The sequence below is a fragment of the Hydra vulgaris genome, chromosome 10 (assembly GCF_038396675.1).
Source record: "Hydra vulgaris chromosome 10, alternate assembly HydraT2T_AEP".
Classification (NCBI taxonomy): Eukaryota; Metazoa; Cnidaria; class Hydrozoa; order Anthoathecata; family Hydridae; genus Hydra; species Hydra vulgaris.
In genome coordinates, this window is record NC_088929.1 from 11,473,268 (window position 1) to 11,488,861 (window position 15,594).

Below are 15,594 nucleotides of genomic sequence, written 5' to 3' on the forward strand. Positions count from 1 at the left end.
ATAATATATAGCGACTAATAAAATTCAGTGATTGTTTTTGACAAATTAGATTCAGTGTGCGGAAGAGATTTATCTAGAGAATTATTGACTTTATTGTTCTCATGAGACAGCTTTATGGACGTAATTTGATCGATGCAAGCCGTAAACGACATAACAAAAGGAAAAAAAGTATTAAAATTTTTTTTTTTTTAATTTCTTCAATAGCAGTTTCTCTGCGACAAGAATACCTCATGGTCTTCTTTAAGTATCCGCGTTCTTTATATTTATTTTCATTATTAATTTCGTAACGATATCTAGACTTGCTAACCTTTATTTTAAATATTATAACAAAAGACCAAAAAAAAAAAAAATGAATATGATAATTTTTCGATTTTGAATTTATCATTATAATACGGCAGAATGTATGGTTTAAGAGATCCTCAGTGGGCCAGGTGGTGGACAAAACCTAAAAAATAAATATTTATTATATTCAAAACCATATATTAAAACATATTTGTAATACTCTAATTTAAAGTTTTGAAAATTGTTTTGAGTATCTTTTAAAGCCACAAAAATAAGTTGCGGTTTTATGTATAATGAAAAACTTTTTGTTTTTAAAAAAGCGTGAAATTTTTTTTTTTTTAAACATAGCTATACTAAACAGTAACTTTTAAAATTTTATAAGCTTACGGAATTAGATTATATATTTAAAATATTTAACAGTAAAGCTTTTCGAAAAAAAATCTAAAGTAAAGGTCAGTCTTTATAATACACTTATAATCTGGCTTATTTTTTTTAAAATAACGAGGTGAATTTTTAACATTTATTACTTTTATTTTGTACAAAAAGTGTCATATAATTTAGGGAAACTTCGAGAACCTATATTAGATACTTAAACTAGTAAATGTAATATGTATACAACCAATTTGAACTAAATACATTGCCCCTAACTTCACCTTTGGGGTTTCTTAAACATTTTAATACAATGACTCGTAACTTATGTTATTTGCTTGAAATCAACTTTTATTTCTTGTAAACAAAAATACATGTTATTTTGTTTATTATTTAATTCAATACAAATTGCCCTGTTTACTTAACATTTTTTTTGCTTTTTTGTTTAGTAATAAAATAAAAATTGGTGACATTTAGTACAACTAGTTCCTAATAATATGCCTTTCTTTTCATTGAAATTAACTGTTCTAGTTTCTGCAGATATTAAGCTAAAGGATTCTGAGTGAAAAACTTTATAAAATTATAATGTAAAAAGTTAATAGCTGCAAACAATGAAAATACTCATTTTGAGAGAAGTAATGAAAATTGGCTAGCTCAAAATTTTCAATACACCTACGGTACATTAAATGCCACATCATCAGTTAATGAAGTTGGTAACCATGTGGCTCTTTTGAAAAGCTTGTAACAGAAAAATAGAATAAACCTAAGAATGTTAGTAATATTTTATTTAGCCATAAATTACTTCATGCAATAAAATTAAACTAAAAAGTGAGTTTAAGTACGAAACTGGCACAAAAATTTCTGAAATTTGAAATAAAACCCCCATTAAACCTGCTTAGATATATTCACCTGATAAAACTTTATCATTAACTATTAATGGTGATATATCAAAATCAACATACCAGCTTCTAAGAAATGGTGTTGAAAAAAAAGGCTGCAAAATATTCTTTATATAATGGTATAAGATCTTCAAAAGCTATATACTATCCCAAGAACATTCAAATAGATGGCTAATCAGTACAAATATCGCTAAAAGATCATCTAAAACATACTATTAAAAAGCTATGTGATATACAAACTACTGTGGTAATCACAATGCTAAGGAATTAACTAAACTAACGTTAAATGCATGGCTGGTTCTGATGGTGCTATAGAATATAGTGTTTACAAACGGGTAAGTTAAAATGAAAGTAGTGACGTATGAAGAGTGCCTTAGGGTTGAGCTTTTACCGACTTTTAAATTTACCTGTAAAACGGTAAAAAAATTAAAATTTACCGGTAAAATTGGTAAAATCGGTAAAAAATAAAAAGGCATAAACAGAAGAACATAAAATGCAGTAATAAGTAAATAAAACACATTAATGTAAGTTTTGAGATTTATTTTTGAATAAAAAATGAGCTTTGAGAAAACAAAGTGTATCAAGTAAGTCGTCACTCATTCTGCATCGAATTTTTGTCACAAATAATCCAGCGGCAGAAAAGGCTCGCTCAGATTCGACACTTGTTAGTGGGATGGTTTCTAGTGCATTGAACAAAGGTTCAAGGTTTGCAGTTCTTTTTCCGGTCGCTTCATAGACCAACATTTCTTTTGAAATGGCCTTGAATTCGTCGTTTGAATTGTGTCCGATTTTTCAAAGAAGTGTACTCATCCAGTGTAATTGAAAAGCGTTTTCCCATTGTCACTAAAGAACTGAAAGTGTTTTTAAGGTCATTCCTTACGCCAGTTGCAAACTTTTTAACTGACTGGATTGCTTGTTTGTGATTTTTTGGGAAATCATAACCTTTTTCAGACATTGCAGATCGAATGAAAGAGCTGTTAACAATGGCATTGAAACTAAATCCATCCAGTGCTGTAAGTCTTGAAATCACTTCAATTGATTGCTTTTGAAAAAAAATTGAAATCTTAGGCCTTTTTGATTGTGATGCAGCTTTTGGTGTCACTTTTTCCTGTTTCTTTTTTGATTTCATGTTTCTTGTCTATGCGATACCACATTCCAACTTGCGTATTGACTTGTACTTCCACAAATTTTGCAAGTAACTGTTTTCCCTTTGTTTAAGGTGTAGTGTTTCCAAGCGTCCGACATTTTGCCAAAACACAAATCAAATTTAGTGATAAAGACCACAATAAATATGAATGATGAAGACTTTGCAATGACATCGCAAATGGCGGTCGCTTTTTTGTAACGGTGAAAAATAAAGAAAAAAGAATCATCTAGAAAAAAATAAAAACAATTAAAAGTAAAAAAGAAAAAAATATATATATTAAAGAATAAATGAAAGCATTAACAAAATTAAGCCAAAAGAAAAAAAAAGAAAAAAAAATGTCAATCAAATACAACAAAAAGATATCTTTAAATTAAAATGTATGAAAAAAAAAAAAGAAGTTAAACGCTAAACAAAGTTAAGAAAAATATGGAACGTTTTTATAAATTCGAAAAGTCGAAGATGTAACAAAAATATATACTTTTTAAAATTTATTTCTATGTTTAAATGTTGTGTAATTTTATTTTTTCTGTGATTTGTCCCTATTTTTATGTTTTTCAATATTATGATATATGTTTTGTTTTGTGTGTGTGTGTGTGTGTGTGTGTGTGTGTTTGTATTGTGTTTTAATGTTCCTGATTTTCTCGTTTGTTGACTTTTCCAATATATTTTTACCCACCTAATCTATTTTTATCTGTTAGTTGGAGATTTTAATTATTTTATATTAGAGTGTGACGTGTTTATTTTAAGTTTTTTGGATTATTATTGTAACGGTTGTATTCTAGTAGTATTGATTATAGTTGTTAGTATTATTATTATTTTTATTTTTTATATTCAGTCTAGTTTTTCTTTATTTTTTTTTTGTTGTTGTTGTTGTTGTTGTTGTTGTTGTTGTTTATTATAATTTTTCACGCGGCCGTGGCGCAGTGGTTAGTGCGCTTGCTTTATAAGCAGGAGATCCAGGTTCAAAACGAGCTCTGGACAAATTTTCGCGTCACGGTAAGGAAGGAGGCGTGAACTTCCTGGTTAAATGCACTTCCGCGGTGCTCTGTGACAAGACCGTTAGGACTTCTTGTGGCACCTAAAATAAAAATTGAAAAAAAAAAAAAAAAAAAAAATTTTTTTGTATCTAAAAAATCTCCTCGGATGTACTTATTCTTTATTTTACTTTTTATATATGTTAAGTATTTAAAACTATTTAATAAGCACCAGTGTTAGCTTCATTTTTGTGACCGTAACGAAACGTAACGTAGTCAGACTTCATCTTCCCAAAAACCAAAATTGAACGTAACGAAATAATAATTCAACGAAGTTGAACAAAGTTGAACGAAGTTGAACGAAGTTGAACAAAGTTGAACAAAGTTGAAAGAAGTTGAACAAAGTTGAGCAGGATAACTTCAAATATTGAAAACTTCATCACCAATTTGCAATTAGTAAATATATATGAATGTTGCCTCAACTAATAGTTTCAACCTAAGATTAGCAATGGTATTAGGTCAATTTAAGATGTAAATTAATTACCTTAATGCATGAAAAACTAGGATATCAAATGTACTAAATCAAAACTGAAAAAAGATAATCAGGACTTAATACTGGCTATTGCCACATTTGGGGACCTACATTTTATTTATTTTGACTAAATTTTAGTAAAAAACAAAAAGTTTAGTACTACTATTGTAGAGTTATTTCCAATCGTGTAAGCTATTTAATAAACAAAATTGAAATAAAAATTTGACAAAGATAGTAATTCTTTATTAGTATGCTATCTTTTATTTCCCATACATTGAGTAATTTAATAAATCTTGATAAATCTTCACATCATGTTGCCAATTTACTAACAGAAGCATGCTAATTTTTGTTGCTATATGAGAAATGTTGTTAATTGAAATAAAATCGTCAACATTTGTTGGCAATCTTGCATTCAGTGATCTGTGCCATAAAGTTTTAGTCATAACATTAAAAATAAATAATATTTTTACTCATAAAGAAAACTTATGTTGGTAGTTTTTAACCTATAATGATTATTTAAGAGAAAAGCATTATTTAGAACATTTGCAACTTTAATATTAAAAATTATATATATATATATATATATATATATATATATATATATATATATATATATATATATATATATATATATCATATATATATATATATATATATATATATATATATATATATATATATATATATATATATATATATATATATATATATATATATATATATATATATATTTATATATAAATATATATAAACATATTGCTATGAATGATTAAATTTTAGATAGGACCTTTTTTTGTTCCATTTTGTTTTTGTTTTCAAAATGTGATTAAAATGAAATATTTTACTAGTGATTTGGGAGTGCTTGTCATTAGTTAGATATTAAACATCAAACAAAAACTTTAGAAATGACAGAGACTAATGTTAGAGCATCAGAGTTATGGGAGCATTTTGAAGACTGTGAGCCAGATGCTGATGGTGTCCTAAAAGCTAAATGTAGACTGTGCACTAATGTGACACTACGCCGTAAAAATCTTTCAACAGCTGCATTGTGAGGTCATCTCAAGTCAAAACACAAGAAAATTGCAGCAGAAGTACTTGAAAAGAAAGCCTCTCGAAAAAGACAAGCAGCAATTGAATTTGCTTATATTTTAGAAGCAGGACAAAAGTTAAATCAGTGTGACAAATGTAAGATACTAATATTTTTTTGCTACAGTGTGGGTTTACAGAAATTTTATTCCTATTTAGTAAGGTACTTATTTCAAGTAAAAAAATTCAACATGGTTTTTATAAGCCTCTGGCTTAAAGATTTTGTTTGAAAGAAAACTATTTTTAAGCTGATTTTAAGTCTTAAATCCCAAAAAATTTTGATAAGAATATTTTTGTGCATTTATTTCTGTGAAAGGAAAGATTTTACAGCATACCTATCGAAAAGATAATGTACACATTAGATAAAGGACAAGAAGAAAGTTAATACAAGTAAAAATGATTCAATCAATAAACTTTAAAAACTCAACTCGAATTGATTCATTTTTACAAAATTTCAGTAAGTTCTAAATGAAAGAGGGATATTTAATTGAGTTTTTTTTAATTCAGCATCTAAAAATGCCCATCAAGATGTTACATATTTAGTTTTGTAATGGGGTTCATAGCATTTTTATTGCAAACTTTGGCTGCTTCTAAAATTAACAAAATAAACAATTTTTAACACCTGAACACGCATGAGGTGAGATAGCTTAATTCAAGTTTAGGCCTTAAAAATAAGTTCCACAGTAAAACTCTGAACTAAATAAACATTGGTTTATGAAACAGAATATTGAGTTCATAATGAAATCAGTTTTTAGACACATTCTGAAGGAGTGAACTTTACTAACTCCCAACTATTTATCTTTAAAGATGTTGAAAAAACCGGGCTCAGTCACATCAATTCTCTAAATTTGGCCCTAATGGACCTAAGGTACCTTTTAAACTAGAAAGCCCCTCTTGAGTAAACATTGGAACTGAGTTAAAAGGTACCTCATTAGTGAACTTTTTAAGTATGAATTTCTATTTGTTTTAAAAGAATTCTTCTGTTCCACAGACACACAGATAGTTTAGGCTAGGTTCAATAATTTTAATTCTCCAATAAAGTTCCTTCAGGTCCACCATAAAAGAGCAGAATACTCATGCCTAATATACAGTGAAAAATCAGGAATATATTCCATTTTTACAATTGTACCGCTGTCCTACTCAACCGAATAATGAATGCCTAATAAGGAGATAAATAAAATAATGAAAAATGTAAATAAATTATTTAGATTTGAGGTGTATAAAATGTTTCTGATGACTGAAAACAATAATATTTTTTCAGGATCAGACAGTCTACAAAGTCCTTCAAACTCAAAAAAACTTCGTGAAGAAAGTGCTGTGTCAATTGCATCATTCTTCCAGCCAAAGTATTCTACTTACGACAAGCGCCAGCTTCAGTTTGACCTGGATTTCATGAGGTGGATTGTTGCACTCTCGATGCCTTTGAGTGTTGCTGACCATGAAGAAACAAAAGAATTTTTTAAGAAGCAGCTGCCAAGGGTCACAGTTAAGAACTCTACAACTTTTGCAAAGTTCAAGCTTCCCTTACTATATGAACAGATTCATAAACAAATCTTTACAGAGTTAGAACAAGAGCTACCTGAAGTTGATGGTTTTGCTCTTACTTCAGATATGTGGACATCAAGAGCTAATGAAGCTTACATGAGTCTTACCTTGCATTTTGTCAATAGAAATTTCAACCTCATTAAAAAGTCATCAGTTGCAAGCATTTTCCTGGATCTCATACTGCAGTGGAAATAGCTGTGGAAATAGACAAACAAATTGAATCTTTGCCAAATGTCATGTCAGAATGTGAGAAGGTAGTGGTTCATGATGCAGCTGCAAATATGAGGGCATCCTTTCCAAACAGCTCTCAACTTTCTCACTCATTAATATGTGCTGATCATGCAATTAATCTTGTCTTGCAGAAAGCTGTTGAAGGATGTGAACCAATTCAAAAGGCAATAACGAAAGCAACCCGGCTCTCCAGCAAAACCCATCGATCAACTTTAGCTAATGAGCTGATCAAGAAAGCTTGCAAGGATGTAGGAGGTATAGTTAGTTTATACTAAATCACTATTTTGAAATTTTTTTCAATTGTCTTCTGCTATTGTAAAAAATTAGGAATTAAAATTTAAAGTAACCAACCATTCACAATGCCATATTTAAAAATAGCAAATTGTAGTTGTGTTGCATTATACACAGATTATATAAACATTTTTATAGATTTTATTTCTGGAAAGAAGAAAATTGATGAATTTTTCATATCCTAGCATATATATATATGACTCCATTGTAAAAAACTAAATAGCGCTAACTCTGTCTGTACAAGAGTCAAAAGAATTTTTAATAAAACAGTTGAAGGTTAAAGAGTTCCTTTAAAAAAAGGGAATTTTTACCACATCAGATAGGCAACCCTACTGTTAGTTAACCTCATTTAAAAATTGTCACCCCAAAAAAATATTGCCACAAATATCTTTTTGATATTTATTTGAAACAATGCCAAATAATCATGATTTAACAAAAATATTCCATTGAGTGATATTAAATATGAACTTAGTATTCCAAAATAAATTAATGAACACTATTTTAGAGTACAGCTCATAATATGAAATGTCATTCATGAATTCATATTTTTATCTGTCCTCAGTTTTTGATTGAGGAGAATTACGATATTAATTTATTTTTTATATTCTCCTAATAACTGAACATTTTTTTATGATTTCATATTCAAAATTGCTGTTAACTTCAAACTTCATGTTTTACTTGCTTCCAATACCACACTCATGGTCTCATTCCACTGAAGTTACTACTCATCAAAATAAAAGTGAAATTAGACAGGTTCATTGAGCCTATAAGACTATAGTACTTTCTTTGTCTAGGTAAACACACCCATTAATGGTACCTTAAACAGTGTAAATTCCCTTTGTAATCTGCAGGTTCTGAGATAACCTCAATTTGAAGATAAATGTTTACCCATATTCTGATTTTCCATGTTAGTGGGGTATTTTTTCCTCACAAGATTTCACCAAACTCCTTGATTGTCCAATAACCAAAAGAAGAAATATTTTATTGTTGAAATATCATAATCCACTAACCCAGGTGGATTTACTAGATACCCGAGTCAGTAAAATAGGGTTCATCAAGTCATTCATTTGAACTCCTGCATTTGAAAATAAAAGTAAACAATGTACTTCTAAATAGACAACATAACTATAAAAATAGTGACTAATTCTAGTAGAAGCAACTCTATCTTGCTAGCCTGTATAATACTTCAAAATAAATAATAATAGTTTAATTGAACACCAAATGGTAGTGTGATCCTTAAACTTAAATACTTTAAATGATTTTTTAAATATTTCTTTTTTTCAGTGGCACCAATTAAAGTCATCGCTCCTGTTTCGACCAGATGGAATTCAAATGCAATGATGATTAAATCCATTCTCAAAATTCAACCAGCATTAGAAAACCTTCAAAATCAGAAATATGACTTCATCCCTACACAAGCTGAGTTACAAATTCTAGCAATGATTTTTCCAATCCTTGAGCTCATCAAAGAACTTTCTGAAAAGCTTTCTGCAGACTCAGTTCCAACTATTCATCTTATTTGTGGTGAACTGTTTCGAATTCAACACTTACTAACAGATAGAGTCAATACATCGGATGACTTGAATATTCAGAACTTTGCAACTAAACTTTTGGAACAGCTTGAACAAAGATTTGAACTTTGCGGAACAAAGCAAGATCTGTATGCTTTGTCTCATTTACTTCATCCGTCCTACAAAGGAGCTGTTTTGCACAAAATGAATCGATTTAACAACATCAAGACAAAACTTATAGATAGTCATTCATCTGGAAACAATGCAAACCGTCAAAGCATTCCAGAGGAGCCAAACATCATTGATCAAACAGACCCTTTAGAACAACTGGTGTTTGAAACCAATTGGAAAGGTATTGCCATCTGTTTTGTTAAATATTTAAGGGTCAGTGCAAAAAAATCAGGTCTATAATATTTCTTTATTTTCATCTTTCAAATTTGAATAGTGATTGAGTAGATATTGCTTCCTGTTCTGCTTTATTTTAACTTAAATTAATTCCTGATTTGCTTGTGGACCCAGATATCAAATTTAAATACCTCTTTTTTGCTTTATTTTGACATTAGTTAATTGGTGATTTGACTACTTAAAAAACTTTATATCAACAAAAATTTAATGTGTCTTATATTATCAGGGCCTTATATGTATGTAGATCTTAGAAACTTTGTAAAATAATAATCTTTTTAAGTATGTAAGAAGTTCTAATGATCGCTGTAAAGACTTTGATCTTATAATACAAGAAATAGTTAAATTCCCAATTTTAACCTAGCCTGCATTTAGATACAGTCTAAACTTTAACACATACAGTAGAATAGTTGGTATTCTAATAAAAGTCTTGGTTAACTATAATATTTATTGTTTCATGTTAAAATAGTTTTGACAGAAGATTTTGGTTAAAATAATCTTAGTACAATAACTGTGTTTAACTTACTTTTGAAATTTGTTTGAAAGAACTTTTTCAATAAGTTTTTGTGAATTCAAAACTAGAAAAAAGAAGTTTTTTCTTTTTCTATGAAAAAATTGAAGACCGCTCAAGGTGAGGGTTGGTTTTGAATTAGCTAAATATTTTTCATGAAGGGTGGTTCTAGGTAAAAGATTTTGCGCACATGGCCGGAAATTTACACTGCAGTTTAGCAGGGTGAGTTTCAAAAACTTGTTTATGAAGTTCTTATCATAAAAATTTTTAAATACTTATTGTTCCTTAGTGGCTTCCAATACAAATTTGATAATTTATTTAATTCAAATTATCTTATTTCTTTATGTAATATCCCCAGTAAATTACATGAAAGGTCCTACTAAGTTTCAGACATTGCTGATTCAACTAAAATAACTTTTGTGTCATTTATTAATGGGTCACTATAGGGTCCAAACCATTGGGTATGAACAAAATGCCTATAGCTAATCTACACCTATCTTTTATCAGTGATTGCTCATATAAATCTTTTTGGGCTATCGCCGTCCTAAATGTTCAAAGACAAAAATGTGGCAATTTGCCAATACTTTTCTTTAACTTGTTAAAGCAATTTAAACATTTTATTTAACTCTAACTTACTAATTCTCCATTTTTAGATTCATGTTTAATTTATAAACGTATAATTAATTCCAGCTGCTTTTAATTTTTCATGCAATGTTAAAAATTTTCTTAAAAAGGAGCCATAGTAATATAACAATGTGATTAATTTCAGACTGTTCATCAAACAAAACAAAATCAAACATGGAGGAAGAACTTGATAAATATTTGGCAATGCCAAGGCCAGATCCCAAAGAACTAAATATTCTGATGTGGTGGAGAAATAGTTCAACCTCTTTGCCATTACTCTCAAAGCTGGCGAAAACTTCTTTGCATTCCAGTCACTTCTGCTTCATCTGAGCGAGTTTTTTCTGTTGCTGGGGGCATTGTTACAAATCAAAGACACAACCTTGATCCAGAAAATGTGCGCATGCTTGTTTTCTGTCATTCAAATATGGCAAAAATAAAGAGAAATCTGGCAGAAAGCATTGAAACTGAAGACTATCTAGCAGAAGTAGAGGGGGGGGGGGGCAATGCCCAGTGTTATGGGATATCCAGCAGAACTTTGGGGTGCAATTTTGGTAAGATATTGAAGAATATTAATTAAAAAACTAATCGGAGTATCATGCAATTAGCAAAACATTAAAATTGGAGATTATATTTTTTAAGTTTTTTTTTGTAAAATCCAAGATTTTTGTACTTTTCATTCAAGATTTTATCCATGTGTCTAAAACAGCACGTCTAAATGTTTTCTTTTGTGTTTTTCTTGAATCACCCTTATCCCACATGCAGAAATTAAATTCGCATTTCAGTCCGAATTTAGTCCATACCTTGTTTTGGAACAAATTTATTATAACAGTTAGTCTTATTGCAGTTAAACAATTCTTTTGATTAAATACTATCAGTACCTAATAGCTTTTGTAAAAAACAAGTGCAAAGAACAGAAAAGATGCTTTTGCAAATTTTCACCCTACAACGAATAAAAAATTTTGCTGATTATTTTTTGCCCAAAGCTTAAATGAAAAAAAAAGTTTTCTTCTCCCATCACTTCAGTCAAACAATTTTGTTCTAAATAGAGGAATTAAAATAAACTCTCTGATATAAATGCCTAATCTTGTAAGAATGTTAATGAGGAAAGTGGGGGCTACACCACTGCTTTAAACATTTGGGTTTTTGGAATTTAATTTCAAAATTGTGTTCCAATATTTTTTAATATTCACAAATTTTAATGTATCCTTTTTTATTGCAATAAAGTTTTATTTCTCTATTTTGTCTTGAATTGTTACAAATAGTTCAATACAAAAAAATTGTGCTCAATTGGTTGTTTAAGGGTTGTAATTTAATAATTCAATAAAATTAATGATAAATTGGCTTTTAAGCAAATGTTTTTCCTTTACACTATTATTGCTAACAAATTACACAATATTTTTGGAAACTTTGCCAAGTCTAATTTTAGTTCAAAAAGTACAGGCTTGAGACCACATTTTCGCAGGCTTAGGCTCGACTTTCTAAAATCACACTAAACTCTGGCTTTAACATCTTCTTAAATTTAATTTTGGTTATTTATACTAGCAATACAAATCAGTGGCTTTTAAAAGTTAATTAGGTTGTTCAAAAATGTATTTGGTTCAACTACGTTCAACTTTGTTCAACTACGTTTAACTAAGATGATTAATACAAAAATACCGTAAATAAACGTAACGTAATTGAAACAAAACTACGTTACGTTTATTTACGTTCAACTAAGTTCAACTTCGTTGACCGTAGTTAAACGTAGTTGAACGAACGTAACACTGATGCTTACTATTTAATTCTTTCTGTTTATTTTAGTTAATTGGTTTTATTTAGTGTAAATTTATAAATATTATACTCAATATATTACTTTTTATGATTATAGTGTTATCATTATTATTAATTCATTGTTCATCATTTTGATTATTATTTGTGTTAAAAAATATTTTTTTATATCAACTTACAGGTATTTACTTATTATTAGTTTTATAACTATTTTTAAATGACCGTGGATGTAATATCGTTTTCCAAAATACATTGATTGATAAATGTCACAAGAAAGTAAAAACGTTTTTCTTAAAGTGTTTGGACAAAACTAAACCAACAAAATCACTTTTCAAGCATAACAAACAACAGCTTTGTCGACAGGAAAATGAAAATTAAATTTTTAATTAAATTTTTAATTTATTGGTTGAGCCTTTTCAAGCATTCTAAAACATTTTCAAGCATCCTTCAACGTTATTAAAAATACAATATTTGCCGAAATTTACCGACATCATTTTACCGGTAAATCGGTAAAACAATTTTACCGGTTTACCGGTAAATTTTCGGTAAAAGCTCAACCCTAGAGTGCCTGTTGATTATTTGTATAGTACCTTTAGAACTCAGTAGACTTTATAATAATAAAAACGTTGTAATATCATTCACTCAGAATCTGCAGCCAATATATTGAAAATAAAAGTAATACATTATTAATTATAGAGATGATAAATAATCTACAGACTTATTCAAAACGTCGTGAACATGTAATAATATCAATAATAGAGTTTAAAATCTATTTACTTATTTATATTTTTTATTTATTGCTATATATTTATTTATATATTTCAAATCGATTATATAATAACATCGATAATAGAGTTTCAAATCTAGTGATAAATTTTCATTTTTTTCGAAGTAAGTGCGCATTTTTATTTTTAAAGTTTGTTGCATCAATTTTTATTTTAAGGTTATTCCACCAGAAGAGTTTGTTATTCAGTTCCACGATTTTAAGAAGTTATATGATTTGAAATTAAAAAAATTTAAATCCGCGTTTTTAAAGTTTTATAAAGTTTGTTAAATAATTTTTAGTATTGGCAACTATTTAACTAAAATTTATAATAAAAGTAAATATATCTTAATAAAAAGTGATTCTTTGGACATATAAAGGGTTTTAGTAAAAAAAAAAAGATCAAAATAATTTTGTCCACCATATGTCTAATATCCGGCCCACTGTGCGATCTTGGAGATTGATTTTTACACTTGTATTTTTCACCGTTATGCTGGATGCAGGCAAATAGCAAGCCCTTTATTTGTTTCACTTAGTATTTAAAACAAAGGAAATACAAAACTTAAATACTCATAATCGAGCCTTTTTCTTAGGTACGCATATTGGGTTTTGGTTAGATCTGTTTCAATACTCATAATTCAATATACAATGCCTTCTTACCTTTTGTAAAGGTAAGTGCATTGTCTAGAATAAGTATGCTTTGTAGAATTTATTTTTTTCTTTTCTTTTTCCTTATTTCTATTAGTAGTAACAACCGACGTTATTTTGTGGAATTTTTTGTTTCGCCGATTGACATTATTGCTTTAAATCACCACTGGCGCATAAAAAGCGCTAGTTTTTTTTAATACTCATATTATTGAATAGGTCAGATCTCTAATTGAGTGATAACCTGACCCCAGCAGCTGTCGGCATCAAGGAAAACTTCAATTTAAAAAAAAATTTCTTTAATTTAATAAAACATATTAAAAATAAAGCGAAAACATTTTAATACAAAAACCGAACGTGGTTGCAAAGTGTACATTCTAAGCTACCTTATGATATACTGCACTAACATGCTTTCTTCGAAAACTTCCGAATAATAATAATAATAAAATGTTGAACTTTTTTTACGGTAATTTAATTGGCAAGAAAATATTTAATTCCTATATTTTAGATTTAATTTATTAAAGTAAAACTAAGTTATTTACATTTTTTTTGAATTTATTCGTAAGTTCCATCCTTTGAGAGTATAAAACCATAATGTAATCTATAAATTTACGTAAAAACCATTTTTGAGATGGAAAATACTTTTTGGTTCTATAGTGCGATAAACAAACTTATCTACGAAATGCTGCAGGACAAGGAAGAACGCATTTTACACCAGTTTATATAATTCTAGAATGAAACTTTTTAGGAGAAATGAACTAGGTCTGTAAATATTTTGGTGCTAAAAAGTTTCCGGATGAAAGTCATTTTATATCAGGCCATATTGGATAGCTACGATTAAAAAGTGGTAAAGCAGATCTTTTTACTACATTTGTCTGCAACCCAATATAGTGGATTGACATAATGTGCTGAAACCTAATATAATGGTGTGACAAAAATACACAAATTTTTATGTTGTTGTTGATTAAAAGTTTATGAAAAGTATGTTTCCATGTGTAATAAAATAAATGATAATAGTTTATAAAAATGTGTTTATATAATATAATATGCTCAAAGTTTAAATAAGTTTATATTCTGTTTTTCTATTTTTTAAAAGCGGTATTGCTTAGCAGTGTTTAAAGCAAGATTGTTAACCTTGCCTATTAAGTGATGTTATTAAGTTTTGGCATTACTTGGCACCATTTGGTGTCAGGTAGTCTTTTTTTATTTATTTTTTATTCATTTATTTAACCACAAGTTTGCAAAAATTATGGACTTATAATTTTACAAAGTTAGGTTCGGTGTCACTTGTTTAGTTAAAAACTAGTCATTGGAGTGACACCAGTTTTTACTTAATACATGTTGGAACTAAGACTATGTACAATTCTTACTATAATTAGTATCAAAATATAAATACTAGAACTTGTAAAGCTAATATCTTTTTTCTTTTTTTTTAAAGTTACCAATTATAATTCATTGGTCCCATCAGATAGGTTCTATTTTTTATATTTGAACTGAAATTCCACTAAACCTGTATTTACTTTTTACTATACTATATTTTTTGTTTCCCATTACCTTCAGATATTCTTCGATATCACGACTGATAAGTTTAAGATTATTATAATTACTTTTTTATTATTAGTTTTTATATATATATATATATATATATATATATATATATATATATATATATAAATAAATAACTACTGAGATATTAAAAAAAGAAAGTAACTAACTGATGTTGTTGCTTTAGATAGTGGCCAAATAATAATTTAAAAACAGTTTAATAAATTTATATAAAAATAACTTATTTATTAGTTACAAATTATAACCTAAAGGATTTATTAGATTTGTTATATATATATTTTAGTTGTAATATTAGTCAATACATTTTTTTAAAGATCAATATTTCTAAACATTCATATAACTGATTATATCCTAAAACTGAATGATTTTGTATTTTTTAAAAGTTCAAAGATAGTTTTTTAGTTATTTTTTTTTTTAGTTTTCACTGCTTTATTAGCTTGCTTACTGTT

The 15,594-nt window shown here is 28.2% G+C and overlaps 1 protein-coding gene across 1 annotated transcript; it reads left to right on the plus strand.

The window, feature by feature from the left end:
* The first annotated feature begins 6,550 nt into the window (after positions 1-6,550).
* LOC136085792 (uncharacterized) lies at positions 6,551-9,379 on the plus strand. The gene is made up of 2 exons (XM_065807259.1): positions 6,551-7,320; positions 8,641-9,379. Exons 1-2 carry the CDS (start codon positions 7,071-7,073, stop codon positions 9,276-9,278), a joined length of 888 nt encoding a protein of 295 aa, XP_065663331.1. The 5' UTR covers positions 6,551-7,070; the 3' UTR covers positions 9,279-9,379.
* Positions 9,380-15,594: the final 6,215 nt, after the last annotated feature.

Coding starts and splice junctions, on each gene's coding strand:
- LOC136085792 (XM_065807259.1), top strand. CDS start 7,071: ATGTCAGAATGTGAGAAGGTAGTGGTTCATGATGCAGCTGCAAATATG. Junction 7,321..8,640: donor AGCTTGCAAGGATGTAGGAG/GTATAGTTAGTT, acceptor TCTTTTTTTCAG/TGGCACCAATTAAAGTCATC.